The sequence below is a fragment of the Ambystoma mexicanum genome, chromosome 10 (genome assembly GCF_040938575.1).
Source record: "Ambystoma mexicanum isolate Mex_15411 chromosome 10, UKY_AmexF1_1, whole genome shotgun sequence".
In the NCBI taxonomy this organism is placed as follows: Eukaryota; Metazoa; Chordata; class Amphibia; order Caudata; family Ambystomatidae; genus Ambystoma; species Ambystoma mexicanum.
In genome coordinates, this window is record NC_090932.1 from 335,401,167 (window position 1) to 335,424,824 (window position 23,658).

Genomic DNA, 23,658 nt, shown 5'->3' on the forward strand with positions numbered 1-23,658 from the left:
AGCATTACTTCAATTGTTCGCCTTCATCAGGACCAAAAATGTAATTAGTGAAAATGTAATTAGTGTGGACCCTGTACATGTAAAATGAAAATAAAACATCAATATGTAATAAGAAATATTTATATGAAAAGCTGATTTTACCTATTGACTAAAAGCTAACCAGATTTGGAATTCGGGCTCACCAATCACTTTCTCTAAGTGATGGAATCCAACTATCAAATCCACAAATTGACATTCCTGCCCTTATTCTTGTTTTTTTTTTTTATTTTTCTCAATATTGTTTTGCTACAAAATAATGTAGAAATATATAGTGCATCTCTAAAACTATCTTAAATAACCTTCTGTTATTGATGGCAATATATTGTTCCTAAACCATTATTGAGAGTGGGCCATGATAGGTCTCTCTTTTTGCATTTCATTGCCCATTTCAATATAACAAAAGGATTCACCCAATTACCAGCACATCAATTCAGAAATACATTATTTAAAAATACTTTTAATATGTAGACCCCACTTGGGAAATAATCATATGGGTAAGAATACATTCTATGGCGAGACAGGAGGCGAGCATTATGCTTTTCTTCTTTATTACTGTACCCACAATAATTCAACTCAAATACTTTTTACTTTTTCATAAAACTTTGATAACACGTTTTGTTTTCCCCTAGGTGATCTGGGGTTCGAAAAAACAAAATAGGGGTAGTGAAGTTTTGACATAGAGCAAAAAGTCCAAAAAACTACAAATCCCCATGCTCCTCTAGGTTTATGCAGTCTTGTCTGTCTCCTTTTCCTCCAACCAGGCTCTGGCCATATGTATAATCGTGTCCCCTCTCTAGTCCTCTTCCTCTTTCTTTTTTGCTGTCCCACAGATAAGTGCCTTGTTGTTTATTTCACCTGAACGATTGTATTGTAGGTAGAGCCTCGTGACTTGCTCGTGCATCAGGTAAGTAATAAGGAGCGGAGCCGCGAGTGAACGCACTTGTGTGAGGCAGCCGGCTCCGCCTCCTCTAGCCAGTAATATGATTGCTCTGCTCGCGGGCTTTAGGACCCAGCGAGCGCGAGCTTGGAAAACGAAGCACCTGAGCAGCCACCGCGCTTTTGAACAGTTTTCCTTCACATTGTGAGGAACGGCCAATGCGACACTACGTTATTGATTTACTCTGCTTAAAATTATTTTTAAAAAAATAATTATTTAAAAACCGTAATTCGAACGAGCAGTTTGACAAGCCTGCTGTCACACAGCAAAGACACCTCGTGGGCTGATACTGAGGTTGAGGTTCCAACAGCAGGATGGCACATTTGAAAGAGCCCAGAGGGTCTAGGTCCACTATACCAGAGTGGAGCTCAGGTGAATGGCAGGAAGAGCCTGTAGGAGAGGACCAGGACCTCTCCCTTAGTTTTAAGAGAGTCCAGGAGACTCATTATCACAGGCTGCAGCGGAAGGAATGTTACCTTTGTCACAGAGGCTAGACAGTTTTGAAGCTATGCTTAACCAGCAAAAAGCAAAGCAGGAAGAGCCCAAGAAGAAAAGGGCGCTTAGCCCAGACGAGGGAACCTCAACCAGACACCCCGACTCGGGGGTTGACTATCAGGGCAGTAAGAAGGCTCGGAAGAGTAAGCACTCTTTGACGCCCCCGAGCCATCCTGAAGGGGAAGACGTGAGACCCCAAGAGGCAGCCGACCCAGTAGCAAGGCCAAAAGAAGCCTTTTGAGTAGGGTGGCAGTGCCAGGCTCTCGACCCCCCGCCCCAGGGGTGTATAATACAGGGGATGGGGAAGATGCAGGGTACACGCCAGACGAAGAGAGTGGCCAAGAAGAGGAGTCTGGCAACCCGAAGAACCATAGCATCCCCCAGAAGATGACAACCTCACGGATATTTTTGATCCGGAAGCCATAAAACACTCGAGGTCCACAGACTGGGTGCCTTCCCCAGAGTGGCGCAGTACATTGCGCTCCACATCAGAAAGCCTCTGGATAGAGAGGTGAGATCTAAGATGAGAGCAGAGTGCCCTAGGCCAGAGCTCCCTGGGAAAGTCACAGACACCCCTGACCTCGACCCGAAAATGGTCATTTTTGTCACAAAATCATCTAAAGATGTAAGAAAAGGGGTGGACAGAGCATGGAGAGGATGTCAAGACAAGCTCTTGGACCTCTCGCTAAGATTATGGATTTGGCGGAAAGGGCCATAGACACCGGCAAACCAAATCTAGATAGTCCTAGTGCACTCCCAATACATTCAGTGACTTTCAATCTTTAAATTTTCTATATGTACTATAATGGGTGCGGGGGAGACAGAACAACCCTGGCACTGGGTTGTGGTACTAAGATACAATACAACAGATGTCCACAACCTTGTGGATCTCTCCCGTCCCCCTGCACACCCAATGTTTATTGTAAATACAACCAACAGTAATATGTTTTTTGTAGGTTCAAACTTTATTATAAACGTAAATTTAAAAAAAAATAGTGTCAAACAATCTTGTGATGTATTTCATCAATCAATGTATAGTAAAAAGAACATTCTTTTCCAATCTTCATTACTATTCAAACAAAGTGCATTTCGAAATTGGTATTAGCTTTTGACTTATGCTTTGTTTCAACATAGTATGGATAAACAAATTCAAATTATTAATATCAGATAGTTTTTCATTGCTTTCAATAATACTTCTTATTGAACATCCAATATTAGATTATGTGTCTCTACGCGTTTCGGGGTATTCTATCCCCTTCTTCAGGAGTTGTCTATCCTTTTTCATGTGCAGTTATCACATCTACAACAAATAAGTAAATAGAGTATTGTCATTCATCTATTACATTTACATTTTCTTGTTTATATCTGTCATTGGCGCGATTTCTCAAGTGATGCTTGGGTGCTCCAAGCAGTGTCAAATTTCTAGGAACTCCCACGCAAGCGCGAGAGCCAGTACCAATAACTGTGGCGCAAAGCGAGCAAGCACAATTATTCTGCGAGTTGCGCAATTTAGCAAACAAGAGCGCAGTAGAACGAGAAATTCAAGAAACCCTCGGGTTTGTCAGCAACATGTTTCTGGTGCACAGGGGGGAGAAAGTAAGGCCAGTAATAAATTTGAAGGGTCTCAACGAATGGGTTGTGTACAGACATTTCAAGACGGAGGGCATCCATCTGTAGAGTTTCTGGGTTTTGTGATAAATACCAAGAAGGCTTTGCTGGAGCTTCCAGCTCTGAAAATACGAGCGATAGGGAAAGAGCTCAGAGTAGTAATAGCGAAGAAAGTGATTTCGCTGCGCAATCTAGCACGTATTGTAGGCCTCCATGCGGCTTCGATCGAAGCGATATTTCCGGGGCCTCTACATTACAGAGCCCTTCAGAGATTGAAGATCAGGCACCTCAGAGGAGGACTAGGCTACCACCAGTTCATTACTATAGATCAGGAAGCGATAACAGAGCTAAAATGGTGGTTAGAGAACATGGAAGCCTGGAACGGCAGAGCGATTTTCGGGGATACCCCAGACCTAGTGATAGAATCAGACGACAGCAGAGCAGGCTGGGGAGCGCGATGCGGAAATATAGAGACGGGAGGGAAATGGTCTCAGGAAGAGCTACGCCTCCATATAAATTGTCTGGAACTCCTAGCGTGGTCCTTTGCTGTAAAAGCATTCACCAAAGATTGAGCCAACTGCTGTGTCCTTCTAAAGATGGACAACATTTCGGCCGTCCGGTACATAAACAAGCTGGGCGGCACGTCCTCCAAGATGTTGGCAGAATTGGCAAAAGATTTTTGGCATCATTGTCTGCAGCAGCACATATCAGTTTCTGCAGAGTATTTGCCAGGAGTGCAGAACACAGTAGCGGATTGGAATTCGCGATATCTGGTAGACTCCAGCGATTGGAGGCTACATCCGAGCATCTTTGCCCAGATCTACCACCTTTGGGGGCCCATAGAAATAGATCTATTTGCTACCAGACTGAATGCACAAGTCCCGAAGTTTTACAGTTGGAGGATAGACCCGGAAGTAGCAGGGACAGATGCATTCCTGTAACAGTGGGAGGGATCAATGCTTTACGCCTTCCCTCCGTTCATCATGCTGACGAGAGCGTTAGCAAAAGTGAGAAGAGAGCAAGCAGAACTAGTGCTCATAGTTCCGATGTGGGAATCTCAGCCGTGGTTTCCAGTAGTGATGGAACTTTCTACGGATTTCCCGAGATTCTCTCTCTCAGGGGGGACATTCTATAGGATCCGAACGGTCAAATTCATCCGCTCATAGCGGAGAGGACGTTGCACCTCTTAGCTTGCAGGGTTTCAGGAAACGCTGGCAACTGCCGGGCATTTCACAAATCACTGAAGACTGCATCAGAGACTCATGGGCACCTTCCACAATCAGGAGCTATGGTGCAGCTTGGAAGCGTTGGTCCTCATTCTGCGCAAATCTCAGTGTTGATCCCGTTTCAGCCCCTCTAGTACACATGCTAAATTTCTTAGCCCAAAGATTTGAAGAGGGTTGTGCTTACAGGACGATGGGTGTCTACAGGTCAGCGATATCAGCAGGTCACGATAGAGTAGGACGGACACCCGATAGGGGAACACCCAGCCGTTCTCCGGCTTTTGAGAGGAGTGAAGTTGCGTAAGCCGCCCGAGCCCAAGTATTCAGTGCTCTGGGATGTGCGAGTGGTATTTTAACTATTCCTATCCTGGCCAGAGAACAGAGAGCTATCTCGATCCCAATTGTCAGGGAAGTTAGCCATGCTTTTATGTCTGATAGCTTGCAGAAGAGTTTCAGATGTAAAAGCGCTGGAAGTCGACAGAGATATTTTACCCTGAGGGAGTAGCCTTTAATGTAGCAAACAGGACAAAATCAGACTCTACAGTTATTTCATATCCATACTTTCCAGAGAATACTAAACTATGCGTAGCCCAATGCATTAAGAATTATGAAGCAGCCACAGCTGAATTGCGACCTAGAGGAGTTACTCAACTGTTAATTGCGCGTAGGAAACGTTTCCATGCAGTAGCGTCAGCCACCATCGCTATATGGGTTAGAGAAGTGATGCACTGGGCAGGAGTTGATTTATCTCAGTTTGCCGCACACTCAGCACGAGGAGCTTCGGCCTGTAGGGCGTTCGCAGCAGGCGTCTCATTGCAAGATATCATGAAATCTGCTGACTGGTCTAACGAGAGTACATTCAAGACCTTTTATTTTAAGCCTGTTTCGCAGATAGCGAATAGAGTGATTAATAGCTTTGAGCAAGCATAATGCTCGCCTCCTGTCTCGCCACAGAATGAAGATTGTCCACGCCTAAAGCGCAGGCCAGTCTTGATTCTATTAAAGACAAGGAGGCGAGCATTATATCCCGCCCTATTGGGTCATGAACATGCGATGTCTATGTATTGAAATATGAAATAAAACAAATGAACATGTGATGTCTATGTACTAAATTATGAAACAAAACAAATATTGTATAAATATTTAGTTGGATAACAACATGTTAATGACAGGCCCACCCTCATCATATATTTTCTCTTCCCCTTAGGAGAAGACCAGAAAGCGACCTTATTATACACAAAAGGACATTGGAGTTGTTCGCTCGAATAAGGAGAGTTCTTAGTCTTCGCAGAGCCAGTGTTACAACAAGTTAATCTATGGAAACTCACACCAGTGCGTTAAAGTTGACTGTTGGATTTGTTCACTTATATTGGTTGACGATCAAAGAAAGAGGAAGAGGACTAGAGAGGGGACACGGTTATACATATGGTCGGAGCCTGATTGGAGGAAAAGGAGACAGACAAGGCTACATAAACCCAGAGGAGCATGGGGATTTGTAGTTGTTTGGACTTTTTGTTCTATGTCAAAACTTTACTACCCCTATTTTGTTTTTTCGAACCCCAGATCACCTACGGGAAAACAAAACGTGTTATCAAAGTTTTATGAAAAAGTAAAAAGTATTTGAGTTGAATGCTGTGGGTAGAGTAATAAAGAAGAAAAGCATAATGCTCGCCTCCTTGTCTTTAATAGAATCAAGATTGGCCTGCACTTTAGGCGTGGACAATCTTCATTGCACATCGTGGCAGCTTCAGCGTTAAAAAAATAAATAAAAAAAGGCTTCATTTGCCATATTGTATTCTATAGCAGTTTTATTATCGCAATACTTCCTGTCACCAGTTTGATCGTTGTTGCATGATTAGTTTGGGCCGTCCTTATCACGCAATACATATTATCAGTAAAATGTAACTCCTATACTGAGCTAGCCTGCATTGGAACAGTAAATTGGTTATTAATGCAAGTTCAATGGGATTACATTCTATGAATCTATTGATCCGCTTTGAATAGCAACATACACTCAGCATTATTGCTCACGATTACTGTGCCAACTATTCACCACAGACTATCATCTGCTGTGTGGCCATTTTCAATATAATGTTGAGCCATTGGGAGCATTTTTATTTTTACAACAAATCCTTGATCAATGTTATGCTATCTGCACAATTGCCGCCCTTATAGTCTGCCAGATATATATAAAGCCACATAACAGAACCTTCCTAAGTAATTAATGCTAAATGTTTTTGTCAACTTAATGAGGGGCTGCGAAACATCAGAATTAGAATTATCTAGTACTAAGCTTTGTCCTTAATAGTTTTGTTTTAAGGTATCTGATATCAACTTGACCATACAGAGATATTAGTTTGGGGATGATGTGGGTTTATATAATTATGATATTTTCTTGTGGATGTCTTTTATGCTCTGTTTTATGGTTCTTGTGTTAATATAATATTTTGATATTGACAATAGTTTTTCATTGTTAATTTATGTACGTTTTCAGAATACATTATGTGGAGGTTGATAAAAGCGAAAATTTCTCAGGGAACTAAAGGAAGGAAGAGCGACCAAAAGGCCTACAATTGAGATTCGTTTTTTATATTAGAGGCTATGTTAATTAAACTCTGGTGACTTTGTAACGCTTTCTCAGCACTAATTGAGGATGGTTTCATATTTCACTGATCACAACAAACCTACCGGCTTCTCAAAAGGTTTAATTGCATAGTTGGTCTCACTTTATTTATATTTAAATCAAAGAATAATGTGACATATACAACTGTACTGAAAAGCAAACATTGATACCACCTTACCTAAACTGTGGCCGGCTACAGAGACTTTTCCTTTAAACTCTGGGTTCCTCTGTCGGAAAAGCCTATACAGACCATTCATTTCTTTGACCACAGTATCCAAAATGGTCTGGCAGTAAGTGGGACTGTTGTAGAAGAAAAGATCCAGTATGGTCTCGTTGGTGAAGTGTCGTAATCGGCTAATGCTGGGCAGCGTAATTCTTCGAATGTCACTAGTTAGAAAATGAAATGACATTTTACGTGAACAATTTTGTGCACAGACATTACTATGATTAAAAAATATCTTGCTTTAAAAAAGCAATTCTTTTAACACACTGAGGAGAATACTGGCCAGCCACATTTACGACTGAGCAGCATAAACATAGCTCTTTGAAAACCTAAAGACCAATGACTCTCCATAAGGCAGATTCTTCATAGGACTTTGAATGTTTAAGATCTCTAAAGGTAACACATAATACAGAAACAATGTATTTTTTTTTAAAACTTTATTTTTGGGTTTTACAACTTCAAACACATACATCTGCACCAACTGGGTGCAGTCATAACAAGTACAACGTGCCATCCGTTTTGCTCATAATGCCACCCCCCCGCCACACATCGTATCTGTACATAGTTCATTGCTGGTTCCCCTTATCTTGGTCAGTTGTTTGCGCCGTCCTTGGTTGGGTTTCCCCTTCCTCGACTGAGCATGGAGCTTGAGTTTGGGAGTCTGATGACACGACAGTGTTTAACAAGTATGACGTGTAGGGGCCCCAAATGTCAGGTGGACGCACATGCAGCAGTAGTGTCCGTATGAATTCGGTGTCCATGTCTTGACAATATAGGATGTCTTTTTTCCATGCTGAAACAGCGGGGGCCGGTCCACGGCCCCATGCCATTGCGACCCTCCTGCGTGCCAGTACCACTAAAAGGGCTGCTAGTTTCCTCACTGCAGGTTGTAGGTTTTTGGTCTGACCAAGAAGTGCCATCAGTGGGGCAGGGGGTAACTCCTCACCCACCACCTCTGCTGTGATTTGTAGAACAGAAGACCAGAAGCGATGTACCCCGGGACAATCCCATGCTAAATGCATGAAATCTGCGACCGCGGCGCCGCACCTCAAGCATTGTGGTGACAGTTCTGGGCGGTGTCTATGGCTTTTTTCTGGGGTGTGGTAGGTCTGGTGTATGAAGTTAAAGTGAATTTGTTTATAGCGTGTATTTAATGCGACCTTCTGGGTCTGACAGAGAATGTATGTCCAATCCTCATCGGGAATTGTTGCCTGAATAGCGGTTTCCCACCTTGCCTTTGTTCGGGGGTCAGTGCTGACTGTGTCTGTTAATAGAGTTTTGTACAATAATGACACTAACCTCCCTTCGCCTTTCGCCTGAATTACGTTATGGAGAAGATCCCACGTTGCAGGTTGTTTGGGGAATGATGGGAACATACCTTGCAGTGTGTATCGTAATCTGAAGTATAGAAACGTGTCCAGGGGGGTGGAACCTCCCCTTTCTTTGGCCTTTTCGGGGTCAGGAACATACCCTCGGGGAAGAGGTCGCCGAGAGACTGGATGTTTAGTTTGATGAGCCAATTGAGGAATACTTTTTCCACTGTTAGGGGAATCCCCGGGATAAATTTGGCTAGTAGCAGGGGGGAGAACCTTATATTCACAGCGTACTTCTGCGCGATCTTTTTCCAGATTGCATAAGTAGATAATACCGTGTTCAACGTGTTATGTGGTACTGGGATGTGGCTGATGACGGCTCGCAACAAGTTGGGGGATGCAAGGGCGCGTTCCACCTGGACATGTGGACATATGAAGTGTATAGTATACCAATGACTTAGGAATTGTGCCTGGGCTGCCCAGTAGTATTTCTCCATATCTGGAAGTGCGAGGCCGCCGCTTGATGTGGGTAAGGTTAATGTTTTGTGGGCAACTCGTGCTGGTTTCCCTGCCCATAGAAGTGACAGTATGAGGCTTTAGAGTCTTTGGAAAAATGCCCTTGGGAGAAGTATCGGAATGTTCGTGAATAGATAAAGGAGTTTGGGAAGTATAACCATTTTGATGAGTGAGGACCTACCCCAGAGCGTCAGCGGGAGAGACTTCCACCTTTGGACCCATTCTTGTAAGGAGTTAAGTGTTGCCATATGGTTGTCCTTGAATATATCGTTATAACTAAGGGACATATAAATACCTAGGTAACGGACCCTTGAGCTTTCCCACTTGAAGCCGTGATCGTCTGTAAATTCAACGGTATTCGGCGTTAGTGGGTACACCACTGATTTTGAATGGTTAGTTTTGAGGCCAGAGACTTGGCTAAATCTGATCACTTCGCGCATTATCGGGTTAAGATTATTTTGTGGGTCACTTACAAACAGCATGACATCATCAGCATATAGGGAGACCACTAGTTTGTGGGGACCTAGTGTAAGGCCTCGATGTATTTGGTATTCTCTCAATCTGGAAGCCAGGGGCTCCATCAAAAGGGCGAAGATAAGGGCTGAGAGGGGGCATCCCTGATCTGTACCACGCTCTAGCCTGATACTGGGGGATCTAGTATTGCTAAGACTGATGTAGGATGTCGGATTGTTATAGAGCAGTGAGACCAGCTTAAGGAAGAAATTCCCTAGCCCCATTTGTTTGAGCGTTGCAAAAAGGAAGGGCCATTCGACAGAATCGAAGGCCTTCTCGGCGTCCAGAAGCACAGCTATTGCCTGCTGTGTCGGATCCAGTGCCTCAATGACGGCGAAAAGCCTTCTAATGCCATATGCCGTATTGCGTCCCGGGATGAATCCGGCTTGGTCCCCCAGCACAAGTGCTGGCATTATAGGAAGCAGCCGGGTTGCTAGGATTTTGGCCAGAATCTTGTTGTCCAGGTTAATCAGGGAGATTGGTCGATAGGATGCACATTCTTCAGGGGGTTTCCCCTCTTTGTGTAGTAGTATCACAGTGGCCTCTCGCAGGGTAGGTGGTAGAATTTCCCGCTCTGTGGCTTCTTCGTAGACCTGAAGTAGAAGCGGAGCTATGATATTCGCGTGTGCTTTATAAAATTCTCCGGTGAGCCCGTCTGGGCCGGGCGCCTTGGTGTTCGGGAGCTGTTTCATTGCCTCATGGATTTCTTCCAGCGTTATTAGGGCGTTCAGGGGTTCACATAGCTCCTCGGCCACCCAGTACAGCTCGGTGTCGTTTAGAAAGTCTCGGAGTAACTCGGGGTCGATGCTGCCTTTGGAGCTATACAGGTCTTGATAAAAGTTACGAAACACCTCGACAATCCTTTCTTCCGTGTAGATTCGGTTGCCATTGGCGTCACGGATGTATTCCACCCGAGTGGGCTTCTTGTCGATTGTCAGCATCCGGGCCAGCAGCGCTCCTGGCTTCTGGCCCTCACCATATTGCCGGATCTGGTGTCTGTGCCCGAGGAATTTCCGTTCTCGTTCCGCTTTCTCTTTGAATCTCAGTAGTTCTCTTTTCAAGTCTGCTTGGGTCTGTGGTTCACTTGAGGCGTCGTTTTTGATTTCGAGTTCCTTTAGACGTTTTTCGCTCTCTGCCAGCTCTCGGCGAATCAGTTTCAGGATTCCATTTTCCTTCGCCATACATACTCCACGGATAAAGCACTTTAATGTTTCCCATAAGGTGCCGGCAGAGCTGACTGAGAACTGGTTAATCTCCAGGAAGGACGCCATTTCTTGCTGCAGTTCAGTTGCGAACACCGGATCTGCTAGTGAGCCTGGCTTGAATCTCCAGTTGTGCCTAGCTGGTGATGTATTTGATGCCGTGAGTTCTAGTGTTACCATCGAGTGGTCTGAGAAGGAGCGTGGATGGATCTGCCCGGATCCCCAGTCTAATGGGCTGAAGGCTGATGTCAAAATATAGTCGATGCGGGAGCTGGTGTTGTGAACCGCCGAGTGGAATGTATATTCTCTGGCGTCTTGGTTGGAGTGTCTCCACGTATCTATCAGGTCGAAAGTGTGGCATATTTCTTTTACTTGGAGACTCGCTTTGGACGGTCTGCTTGTTGGGTTGTGGGATTTATCTATTCTGGGGTCTAGTGGTGTATTGAGGTCTGCTCCCCAGATGATTGTTGCAGTGTCCTCCTTCCCGAGATGCGTCATGATCCAATCAAAATTGTTTGGTCCATCGATGTTAGGAGCATATGAGTTTACAAGAACAATTTTTTTCCCAGCTAGGAGGCCCTTTACTAGCACCTCTCTCCCCTCCATATCTTTCTTGGATTCAATCAGACTGAAATTGGCTCTCCTGTCTATTAAGATGGCCACCCCCCTGGCGTAGGACGAGTATGAAGAGAAGTACCTGTGGCATCCCCATGACCGGGCCCATTGTAACTCTGCGGAGGGAAGAAGGTGGGTCTCTTGTAGCATGGCTATGCTGACTTTGTGTCTTCTGAGGTATTGGAGGATTTTCCTGGTTTTTGTTGGTTGGTTGCCACCTCGGATGTTCCAAGTGGCAACTTTAAGCGGCGGCACTAGGTGACAGGTGGGTAGAGGGTGCTGTGCCGGGCGTGTTCGGTGGAATTCGTCTGGGGATCGAGTTTGTCCATTGTCTCAGCAGGGATTTGTGATCCTGGGGTGTGGTATGAGGTTGTGGTGATTCTTGATTGAGCAGATGATGGCGGTTCCTTATTACTACTTTCCCTCCCTTGCGCGGGCAACCCCCAGCTGGCCCGCGGTGACCCTCCCTTGATAAACAACTGAATGAACGTGGCTGCGCTTGGGGCGCTAGTAGCCCTCCAAGAGGGATGTGGCTCCCGGAGTAACAGGAGAGTGACGCTGTGTCGTTGGTTTACTAGTGACTGCAGCAATTGGGTGGTTGCTCTGATTGTTGCGTTAGGTATCATAATTTTATGGTGGGTCCCTTCTCAGTCGGTCTCTTCGTTGTGGTCTAGCATTGTTGGGTCCGGGTCTGCACCCGGCTAGGTCAAGGTAATCATTGGCTTCTTCTGGTGTGTTGAAGAACTGAGACCTCCCTTTGTGTTGGATACAGAGTTTGGCCGGGAAGAGCATGGAATATTGAATTTGGTTGTCCTGTAAACAGCGTTTAACGGCTGTGAATGTTCTTCTTTGCGCCTGTACTGCTTGAGAGAAGTCAGGGAAGAATTGGATCTGATCTCCATCAAATTGGAGGTTGCCTTTTTCTCTCGCCGCTCTGAGGATTGCATCACGGTCCTTGTAGTTTAGGGGTTTTGCTATGATCGGGCGAGGATTTGTGCTTGGAACTGGTCTGGTGTTGGGTACTCTGTGCGCTCTTTCGACGACAAACAGTTGGGATAGGACCTCGTCACCAAATAGATGTTTGCATATCTTTTCCACGTGATCTTCCATTTTGCCCTGAAGCTGCTGTTCTCTGATCCCCACCAATCTGATGTTATTTCTCCGTGAGCGACCCTCTAAATCTTCGTTCTTGGCACACACTGCTTTCATCTGGGATTCCAGTGCCGATACCCTGGGGGATAAGGAGGCTGCCCCGTCTTCTAGGTCGGATATGCGTTGCTCGGCTGCGTCTAATCTGTCCTCAAGTTTGTCTAGCCGATGTTGGAGCTGATCGACCTTTGAGGACAGCGTGTCCAGTTTGCAACCCAACCCTCCGATTCCCGCTTTTAACTCAAGTAGAATCCCCCTAATATCGAAATTCAGCAGCTCTTCATCAGCTTGGGGGGCCTCTAGTGTGGGTGATGATGGTCTGCTGTTGGGGTTGGGCGTTTTTGCTGAGGAACCAGCCTCAAAGTTCAGTTTTCTTTGGGACTTATCTGTTTTCCCCATGGCTGCTCTGGCGGAGGTCGTTACTGGGTTGGCGGCAGTGCTGCAGGAGCGCTTGTGGGTGGTCACTGGTGTTCTGAGACTTGTGTTGGGCACCTTCAATGTGGCTGTGGATTGTGTGGCCTCTCACTACTGGTGGTTTATGGATCTTCCTGGTGTGCTTTGGCGCTTGATTGTTGCCGTGCGGCGTGTGCTCGCAGTCGTTCAAGGGGCTCAGAGTTATAGGCACCGCACGTACACTGGTGGCTGATTCGAGCCTTTGTCGAGTGAACTAGGGACGCAGGCTGACCCGCGCCAGGCTGACTGGGGCTGGAGCTGGCTCTTGCGTATGCATTGAGGTCAATAGACTTGCGGACCAGTACTCTTTACGGACGTGTTTGTTTGTTTTGGCCCCTTTACTGTTGGCGGTAAAGCTGGCTGGGTGGAACAGTGGATCAGCGATCTGCCCCACACGCCGCACGGCGTGGATCCATCTGAATGTGATCTACGGAGGTAGAAGGCAATAGTGAGGTCGATGGAGGTATGAGCTGTAGTTTGTTATGCCCCGGTTTGTAGCAGGGTAGGCCGCGGGGGTTGCCGCCACACTGGTCTGGGGCGCTTCGTAGACTGGGCCCCAGCGGACGGGGGCGACTTATTTTGCCACCGCGGGACTCACGCGGCAGCTGTAGATCTCGATCGAGGGCCCACGAACACTCGCCCAAGTGAGGGGGGCCGGCCGGGGCTCCTGATGCCCACCAGTGCCCGCGGCTGGATCGCGTCGTGGGGCTGTGGTGGACCCGGGACGCTCCTACCTTAGCTTTATCGGGAGCGGATCTGGGGTCTCCATGCCGATGCTTCGCCTCCTCGGTATGCCCCTCCACCGACCTCCAGGTTGGGCAGGACCGCCAGGCGTCCAGACCGCCACACCCCCGGGCAATGTCGGGTCTCGTTCGGCGATCACTGCTGTACTCCGCTATCGCCACCAGTCGTTTCCTCTGGGAGGCGCGTAGTACGCGCTCGCTGCTCGGCCGCCTCCCCGTGCCACGAGCGCTGGGGCCGCCGTTGGCTGGGTCGCAGAGGATCTAGGGCTGCGTTTTGGCGTCTTCTGTGCCGAGACGAGTTTCCCACACGGTTTGGGCAGCATGCAGCAGGCGAGAACGGTGTCACAGCAAGGGATTTTGACAGGATTTATAGGGAGCCACACGGAGCGCTCTAGGAAGCCGCCATCTTGGACGGCTCTCTAGCCATACAGAAACAATGTTTAATGAAAACAGAATCACATTCTTTTTAGGAGTTCAGGCGGTTCATTTTTTTTGCGAACATCCTTCAATGACAAATGGCATGGTCTTGGAATTGGCTGAAAAGGTTTCAATTACATGCTGTAGTTAGAGTATTTACATTTATAAACTTGAATGCTGGAGGATTTGCCCTATGGTGCCACAAGCTACTGCTTTTGTAAATAAAATACAGAACCAATTGGCAACTGATGCTTTTGAGTGATCAGATAACTAAAACACACAGAGTATTTCAATTTATTTTTAAGCAATACCATATTAGTTCAAACATGAGAGCCCCTCTACCCAAATAAGTCGTCCTATGGGATGGTGCATATCCAGCAAGTTCTACAATCATTTGTTTAGCTCATTTTACCTTACCCGAAAGAAATACTCATATTGGTCCTGTCTCCCACAAGGACAGTCAATCATCAAAATGCTAAGCAATTCTTCTCTAAACAAGAGTACAAAAACCACCTCATCAGAGGGGCGAGGGGAATAATATCCGGAGGTACTTTAACATTAATAAGAAGTTCACTCCACCTTAAGCCAGAAAGACTTAGCCTAGACACTAAAGATTTTCTCTGGGTTGTTTTGAAAGGCGATGAGGGCCAGGTGGAGGTGCTACTAGTAATTTTCATCTCCCCTCCAAAAAGGGTAAATCTACTTGAGGCCCTAAAGAAACTAGCTGAGGCCATTACTAACTAGAGGAGTTGCCCCTTTGCAATAATTGTGGGGGATTTTAATGGTAAATTGAGCCCCCAAAGCAGGATGACTGAGAAAAGGCAGTTATTAGACGGTATATGCAGCGTTCCTTCAAGAAATCACAATAATCAAAGACAAGATAGTCGGGAGCAGTACTTAATTCCTTTAGGATTCCAGCCCCACAATGCAAATCCAGCACCGGCTCCCTATTTGTCGACGAACTACCTTTAAAGCCATGTGCATTACTCACTGTGCCATCCACCGGTCCCTAATTCCTCCAAGATAAACTCACACGCTACCAACCCTCCAGCACACTCAGACCCGGCGCAGCTTTTCTCCTAGTTATCCCCCAATATAACTACACCTCTCTCGCTCTCCACATCATTGACAATCACATTGCATTCAGAAAGGCCCTCAAAAGCTGGCTTTTTCCTTCCGAGCCTTCAAATCTCCCTTCCACACTAAGGTTTGATTGGTCTTCGCACATAAGTGCTGGCCCAGACAACAAAACACCAACAACTGCAAACCACTGCGAATGTCCGGCAGCTTTCGCAGCGGCACACCGTGATAAACTCGCCCCTTCCAGTCCCACAGACGATCTTACATCAAACATCAACAACCCTAGCCAAACCACTCCCCTTTACTCAAGCACGCAACCCATAGGTTTCATTGGAGGTAGAGAGGAAATATGCCAGTCCAACCTGGGCAATAGGGCACGATACGCACTGTAATGACGTTTGGGGGGGTAGGAATAGAGATGCACTATGACGCACTTAGACAGTTCTTCCTGTTCGGCAGAGGAACAAAATCACTGGTTTTAGGCCATAGATGGCAATTTCTATTTAATTTATTTGCCTATTGCACTCAAATAAAGCCACCAGCCAGGTCCTTCCCAATGGTAGTATGCTAACCGCACCAAAAGATGCTCTCGAACAACCAGCATATAGCCTTGGGAGAAAACGACACTGAAGATAAAATCTGTCTAAATCTAAGGTATGTATAAACCACAACATGTCTGTGGACACATGCCACAGGCATGGCTCCCCATCCGTGCACTCTAGAATACAGATACGGCTATGTCAAGTCAAATACGGTCTAGCTGCCTGCATAGCTGTCCACACTGAAACCTCTGACATGCCTGAACACCTCTGCCATTAGCATAAAACCAATGTAAAATTCGGTCTAGCTGGGCACACCGAGTCTCCTGAACTAGCCCACTATCTCAACCCCCGAAGAGAAAACCAACCATGTACCTGACTTCTGGGTTGCTAAATGGGGCCTAGCCAACACCCCTAAGTCTTAACCTGGCAGAATGCACACACGCATCTTAAAATGAAAGTTTCCCATTCCTGGACTTTGGTCCCCGAGGGCGTTCCAGCATCAAAGCGTATTGAGGCCATATAAATGGGGAAATTGTGCTATATAAATAACTACAATACAACACAAAATGGATGAAAACTGTCTGGTGAATCTTAATGGCTGATGCAAGGGCGATGATCCCCCTAGATGTACTTGCAAGCGGGGATCCAGCTTTTCTATCATAGACGACTGTTTAGTTGATTATTATCTTTTTCAGAAGATAAGGGATTTTGTGGTAATTAAACTCCCGGATAGTGATCATTTCCCCCTCTCCCTTGTGGCAAATCTTCATGTAAAGTTAAGCTTAAACCCCCACTTTATACCGCCACACTGGTCCACAAGGAGAGTAGGGTTGCCTGGGGGGAAAATACCAGGGGAAAACAGTGCTTTCAGAATTCCAATGTCTGATGGAGGTTATCAGAGAGAGAGGCCTCATTTAACAAAGGGACATCCCGATCGGAAGGGCGAGTGCACTCTCTGTGGTGTGAGAAATTAAAGGGTGTCTCATCAGCTAGTCCTCTGGGACTTGTCATCCAGGTGGCTAGGACATGACCATCGCTTTTGGATCCAGTTCCTGGAGTGAACCAGTGCAGGAAGATCACCTGGGTGAGGGGTCTTCAGGGCGAGAAACCGATGGCGAGATGCGTTATTCCTCCCTTTCCCGTACTCATGATCCCTCCTATTTCATAGGATTCTCTGATGTCCCAACTCCCCTACCCCCTTTTTACACAAACAATGGGCCGAGGAAGAAGGTGGCTGAAAGTAACAATGCTAACTCACATTGCATTGGACAAGTCCCGCTAATTGGGTCAGGCAAAGTCAGGGACTTGACTAAGTGCATACATCTGATACCAATTAGCACTCCTCACACGGATAAAAGCCGGAATATAGAGACACACTCTGAGCAAGGTGGAACACGAGTTAGAGCAGAACGTCCGGAGCAAAGGCAAACCTACTGGAGCAGAGCAACGGATTGAGGGACGAAAGCCATGGGTGGAGAACCCCGGGAGTTCCCTGCAGGAGATCGTTGCCACCAAAATACCACAATAGACACGGCGAGAAGGCTAAATCCCAAACAAGAAAGCTGCATTGTGTTTCAAGCACACCAGCAACCCTCCAGGATGAATGGCAGAGTTGGGGAGCCGAGGCCAAGCCTGTGGCCTAATTATGTGGCCTACTAATTGTGACTCAAACTGGAAGAAACGCACACAGCCTGTGAGTTGGCAAGCAACATGAGAGACCGATGTGTGCTAAAGAAAGATTGACGTGGCAACATTATATCGCACAATTGGCTGCACGCGTGTGGATGAAACACGAAGAAAGGCAGACGTGTGAATGAACCTTGAAGTAACGATAGTTGTAGAGTCAGCGATACGGAGTAACTGAATGGTCCGGTGAAAGGAAGTAGCCCACTCGAAAGTCTCTGAGAAAGGTGAAAAGTTTGTAGCGATAAAGTGAATGAACTGTAAAAGCAAGGTGGTTAAAATTAACCCAGAGAAAGGGGAGAGTAAAATGGTGAACGTTGAACTTTGGTGCATAATACAGTGAACTACCCAGACCAGGAAGCAATGGGGCAAATAACATAGGAGTGTGAGTTGAAATTTGGAAAGTCGAAGTGGTCTTGCGGACGTCTGTAAAAAAAAGCTAAGCATATTCGAAAGCCTTCGAAATGATGAAATGGTCTGAGCCCGAATGAGGGAGGCCGAAGAAGTAATAAGTTAGTGGAAGGGAACCCATAAAGAAGGGGAGTTAAGCTTGGGGAAGGGAACCCCTGCAAGTGTTTTGTTTTGCTGTGAAAGGTCTGAGGGAGACTGATGTGAATTCTTGCTGTGCAAGTTCTGACCCCGACTGAGGTGGACCAATGGGAACTCTTGCTTTAAGAGGTCTCAGCCCGACTGAGGGGGACCGACGTGACCTTTTGCTTTAAGAGTTCTGAGCCCGACAGAGGGGTGCCGACTTGAACTTTTTGGTGAACTGTGTTTTGGAAATTGGGAAAGTAAGACTTTAACATGGAAGTCCAGGTGGGACTCAATCCATGTTTTGAACTGCCTTTGTGTTAAGAGCCTGAGCCAGAGTGTGTCATCTTGCCTACAGGGACTGCCTTACTCCGTGCTGTCAACGTGAGGAGGAGAGCTGACTCAGCCAGATTTATTCTTTATATTTGAATACTGACATTACTTTGCATACATATTCTCCTTTTCATACTTTTTGTACACGTTATAGGGCAGGCATTAGATTTTTATTAGTATAGGCCATTTTGATTTTGACATACTCAACTAGGACTGTTTTATTTATTATTTGATGGTCAAGACTACTCCCATTCTAGCTATAGGGCAAATTAGGAGTTTCTTCAACCCCATTAAAACTTCAATGAAGGTTTTACAAATTGTATGTTTTGTGTCAGTGTCATACTTGTGATACCATGCCTCCCTTACAGTGGTATGATAAAGACTGTAGAGCTTTCAAATTCTGGCTAAACTAATCTGTAAAGTGGAGGATGGTGAGTGGAGTGGCTTTCTCTCCTGAAAGAAAAGATTGCATTTGACTGAACGGTGTGATTTGATGGAGAGGCCATCTTAAATAAAGACATTTCAAAATTTGGGAAATTAGTGGCCGATGGGTTTGACGAATCTGAGGAAGCCGCGGAGGGGGGAGAGATGTGGGGACAGGCCATCTGACCGGATGCTTGGGTCAATCACTGCCAAAAAAATAACTTTCAACCAGGGCTAGTTGCGGATGGAAAAGCAAGCCCCCATAGGGGAGAGGATATTGTTTTCTATAAGGGGGAAGTTTCCCTCTCTATTAAAACCTTGTAATTCGGGAAGGCCACTGGCCCTGATGGTTTTGGCTCTGATGTATATAAATGGTTTTGGGAATGGTAGTCTCTTTTACTTACACACCTTTTTACTGCAGTTTCATCAGAGGGAGTTGTGCTTAAATCCAGGAGAGGGAGTTTCATTATGGCGATTTAAAAAAAATGTTCTACTGCCTACCCCAACTGTTTTTGACCAATATCCTTATTGGACACGACTAATAAACTTTTTGCCAAATGTTTGATGCAGATGCTGGAAGAATGGGTCGAGGGTAAAATATTGAGTGCCACCCAAGCAGGGTTTAGGAAGGTATTTTCTACTCTCGACCACTGTTTTATCCAGAGTGTTTTAATTGAGAAGTATTGCAAGATCAGCAGGGGCAAGCTGTATGTAGTGTTTTTAGACTTGGAAAAAGCTTTCGATCCATATATAGGAATATTCTCTGGTGGAGGCTGGGAACACTCTAGGTTCAAAGTGCTTTGTTGAAGCTGATACAAGCGTACTACTCTGATACTCATGCCGCAGTATATTGCACATCTAAGGGAAATTGTACCCAGAATTTTAATAGCAATAAAAGGGTAAAACATGGATGATCATTGGTCCCGCTTTTATTTATCCTTTTTGGTCTGATTTTAGCCCCGAACAGAGCGAGTAAAGAATTGTTCCACTGTCACTACATACAGTTCATTCTTATTTACTGATGATACAGCATTATTGGAGCTTACACCAGGGGGGCTACAAAGGAGTTCTGAATATGCAGATAATTATTTCTGCTCTAACGGCCAGAAGCTTAATATGGGGACAACAAAAATATTAGTATTTGGGAAAGGCAAGACCAACTTTACATGGAATTTAATGGGCCAAAAAGATCGAAGTGGCAACTCCTTTTGCTATTTGGGGCTGACCTTCGATAAGTCTGGAAATTGGGTCCGCATATTAATACTGTAGCCACAAAATTAAGGCTGAGGATGGGCGGTCTGATAAGGTTTTATTTCAAATACGGGGACAAGATCCTAAATAAATTCCTGGAAGTCTATAGAGCCAAAGTAGGGACAATGCTCCTTTATGGGAGTGAAATGTAGGGGTCTTGCAAATGTGACCAATTGGGAGTGGCCCAGGAATAAAATGTTAAGGTAATTAACCGCCCACACACCCTCCCCCCATGGGCACCAAATAGTGCAATTAGGCTGGAATTGGCAGTCCTAAATATAGCTGTCAAATCTGAGGTTGGCAACTTTTCTCTTAAAGATGCATGTGCTCGGACTGAGGAACCTTAATATACATAATGCATTGGCAGAGATAGTTTGTTCAGAATCCAGGAGGAAATAAAAATGGTATAATGAGGGGTGCGCCATTTTGACCAAGTAGGGACACAAGGGAGTGAAGGAGCTGTCTGCCCAGAAATTCTTAAAAATTAAAAAGGAGTTGACGAGGAAAGTCATTTTGCTTTGAAAAATAATTAGAAAAGGCTATGTAAGCATATTACTGTCTCTTGCATTATAGAAGAATATATATATAATTACACTGGCTCCCTATTGGGGCCAGAATCGAATACTGCCTTCTCATGGTCACTCACAAATGCCTGAGGATGTCAAGCCTTATATATCTGGCAGAAGTTCTGGAAAGCACACAAACTCAACCTACTGAAGCTGCCGTGATGCAAACGTACACAGGTTAATAAAGGTGCCTTCTTTGCAGTAGCAACTAAAGCTTGGAATACGATGCCTCCTGATTTGAGAGCAATGAAATCTATAGAACCTTTTAGAAAGCAGTTAAAAACCCTGCTTTTTAGATAATTAACCCCCTGCTATACTTGAACGTGTCAGCCTGCACAGCCATTTTGTCCATGGCACTAGAGTTTTGTTAATAGTTCTGTCTATCCTTCATCTGTCTTGCGCCAATGTGCCTCTGGGCCACTTGGTACGCTATATAAATATATTAAAGTAAAGTAAAGGCTACCCGGCTGCATTCAGAGTTGGGAGGAGAAATGTGTAAGAACAAGTTCCACGAATGTAGAAAATGCATGCTGATGATTCGACTTAATGTCCTCCCATTAAATGCTTGTTACACCTGGCAAAGGGAGGTGATGTCTACAAAATGTAATTGCGGAATAGGAGCCGATGAGGGTCTGGGGCATTTCCTGGTAATCAATCGAAATGATTGTGTACAACGCAAAAAGTGGATAGGCCCCATTTTATAAAGGCCACAATCAAAACTCATCAAGAGGCCCTATTTTACATAATGAATTGCAGTGATGAGGATTTTAATTTTAGCTTTTGTATGTACGAAAAGCTTTTATATATAGGAATGTTTTAATGAATTTGTATCCAGGAATTTTAGCCAAGTTTGTCCCCTCCCCCCCCCCCCGAGTAGTGGATTTTAAGCGACTATTATCCTATTTTATGCTGAGCCAATTAGGATGCTAGTGTTTTTGAATTGTGTAATTTCTGTCTATGTTTTAATGGGGAAATCCAAATAAAGATATTTTTGATTGATCAGGCACAGGTTTTGTCACACTGGGCACAGCAGTGGCAGGGCCTTGCTAGGAGCAAAGAGCAACAGCTCTAAGCCTGGATTGTCTTCATAAAATTAGGGTGCAATAATAAGCATTTCAACATTTACCAAAAACCTGAGATCTACACCACTGAGAATTAACAATGGCAAATACCTAGTTCTATGGTATGGTGCCCACTCTTGAAAGTCTACAATCACATTGTACCTCACTCTGCCTTACAAGAGGAGAAATATCCACTGTCTAGCAGACTGGTTCCACGTGGTGAGATCCTCTGCTGAAATAGAAGTAGATGAAATTATCTCTACTAAGGATAGGCATTTTCTGGAGAGGTAAAACGCCAGTGTAGTGTCTTTGCAGTGGAAACAATCTCCTAGATCATGTTATTTGGCCTTATGCATTCTCAATAAAGGGGTCCTCATACTTTTCACAAATGTTAGGAGTAGGTCGATAAGAAGATGCATTGTCCGATTACACATACCTATGTGAAAAGAGCATTATTAAATTACTTTTTTAATGTGCTATATATTATCAAACATGTAGACTTGTGCCACTTCTGTGCATTTTATTGGGTATATCTGCCTATTGGTGCACAGTGAGCCCCATGTCATGCAGTGCTCCTAATTATGGGTGTAGGGAGACAGAGGATCATTAGTAAGGGTAAGCTTTGTATTATGCACAAAGTCAAAGGTAGTCAAGCCAAGTGTGCTCAGAAATTCTGCTATTTAGCTTTTGTCAGGGTTTATGGCTCATAATGCAAGCTGTTATCGAAGGCTTGCATGAACTATTTGATTCAGAAGTTAACTGTTCTCAGAGTTGAATTAATTGATTATTATAGCTTTGGTCCTTGAACCCCAAAGGACCGCCCCCATGATTTTGGCACTGAAACCTTAATGACAGATTGCAGATTGACAAACCAAGGTTCTTGTTTGGCTCATTGTCTGAAGCAACCTTTGCACCAGGTATCTTGAGATCTTGCAAAAATGGGATATGTAGAGGAATTTGAATGTGACCTTGAACTCCGCTGTAGCCAAAGATTGTGTGTAAGGTTGAATGTATGCTTTATGATTTCTTTAGACTTAGTCTGGCCACTTGACTGGGTGCCAATTGCAACCTGTTTGAGTATTAATTTGGAAGCCAGTGTACACAACATTGCAATAGTCCAGGTATGCCAACCAAAGGTTCTCTTTGTGACTGTTGGCATGGTGCCATCTTTCTGGACATCTTGAACTGGAAGCAGATAACTTTGACTCCTTGTTTATCTGAAAAGAAAAATGACATCCCTAGACAAACAGTGAGTTTGTGACCACGTTCTCTTGTTTCTTTGCTGGACTTGGTTGTATCCTCATTTGTGGTTGCTGTGAAGGCATCATGAAGCAAGACACAGGCAGCAGATTCAAAGCTCAAACAAAATAGGTTTAATAACTTAAATGTCAGGATGGTGTAAGGCCTAACTTGCCCTATGCTAAGGTGGGATTTCCCAACCTAAAGAAACTAAGGATAGTCTGAGTCAGTAAGCTTTACTCAAAAGTCTGTTTGTGTCCAAAACATATACATGCCCTCACAACTAAAGCTAAACACTGTGTATGGATTTCAACAACAAAATAAGTAGTGTTCCAAATAAAGATCTGAGCTTCTTCCAGCTCTTACCTTACTTTCCAGCTCCCCTTCCCCCAAGTTCAAAACTAATTACAAATAGATCTCTTTGTTTCCTCCCCTAGGGAAACAAACTCAGTTTCCTAGAAAGGCCTCATGGTTCTCTTCCTCCAAAAGATTGCACAGTTTTCAGAAAAGGCCTCAGGGTTCCTTTCCCCAAGCCGACAACCCAATTCACAATGTCTCTGATTTTCCTCCTCCAAGACGTCAGTTCTTCCAATTAAGGGCCCCAGGATTGCCTTCCCTAAGGCAACTATACAATGCACAATGTCTCATAATGCTCAAAACCATTTCCAGGTCGACTTTAAACTCCTTCAGACTCTTTAATAGTTTACTCAGATTGCCATCTTCTGTATTCACTTCAGCAATCTAGTTCATAAGTGAAGATTTGTTATCTGTTTTTTCCATTGCTTTTCCTAGATTATCTTCAGTCCAAGCAAAGTCGTTGGACCACACGGCCCACCCATTACAGGTCACGCAACCCATAACCCTAGGCTTTCTTGCCCAT

General features: G+C 45.0%; 1 protein-coding gene across 3 annotated transcripts in view; it reads right to left on the bottom strand.

The window, feature by feature from the left end:
* The window catches only part of DDHD2 (DDHD domain containing 2), a 2,155,663-nt gene that overhangs the window by 773,092 nt on the left and 1,358,913 nt on the right, over nucleotides 1–23,658 (bottom strand). For all 3 annotated transcript variants that reach the window (XM_069617940.1, XM_069617939.1, XM_069617938.1), the window contains exon 8: nucleotides 7,104–7,312. In XM_069617940.1, coding sequence (XP_069474041.1) covers nucleotides 7,104–7,312 — 209 coding nt within the window. The remainder of the gene's footprint in view (nucleotides 1–7,103; nucleotides 7,313–23,658) is intronic.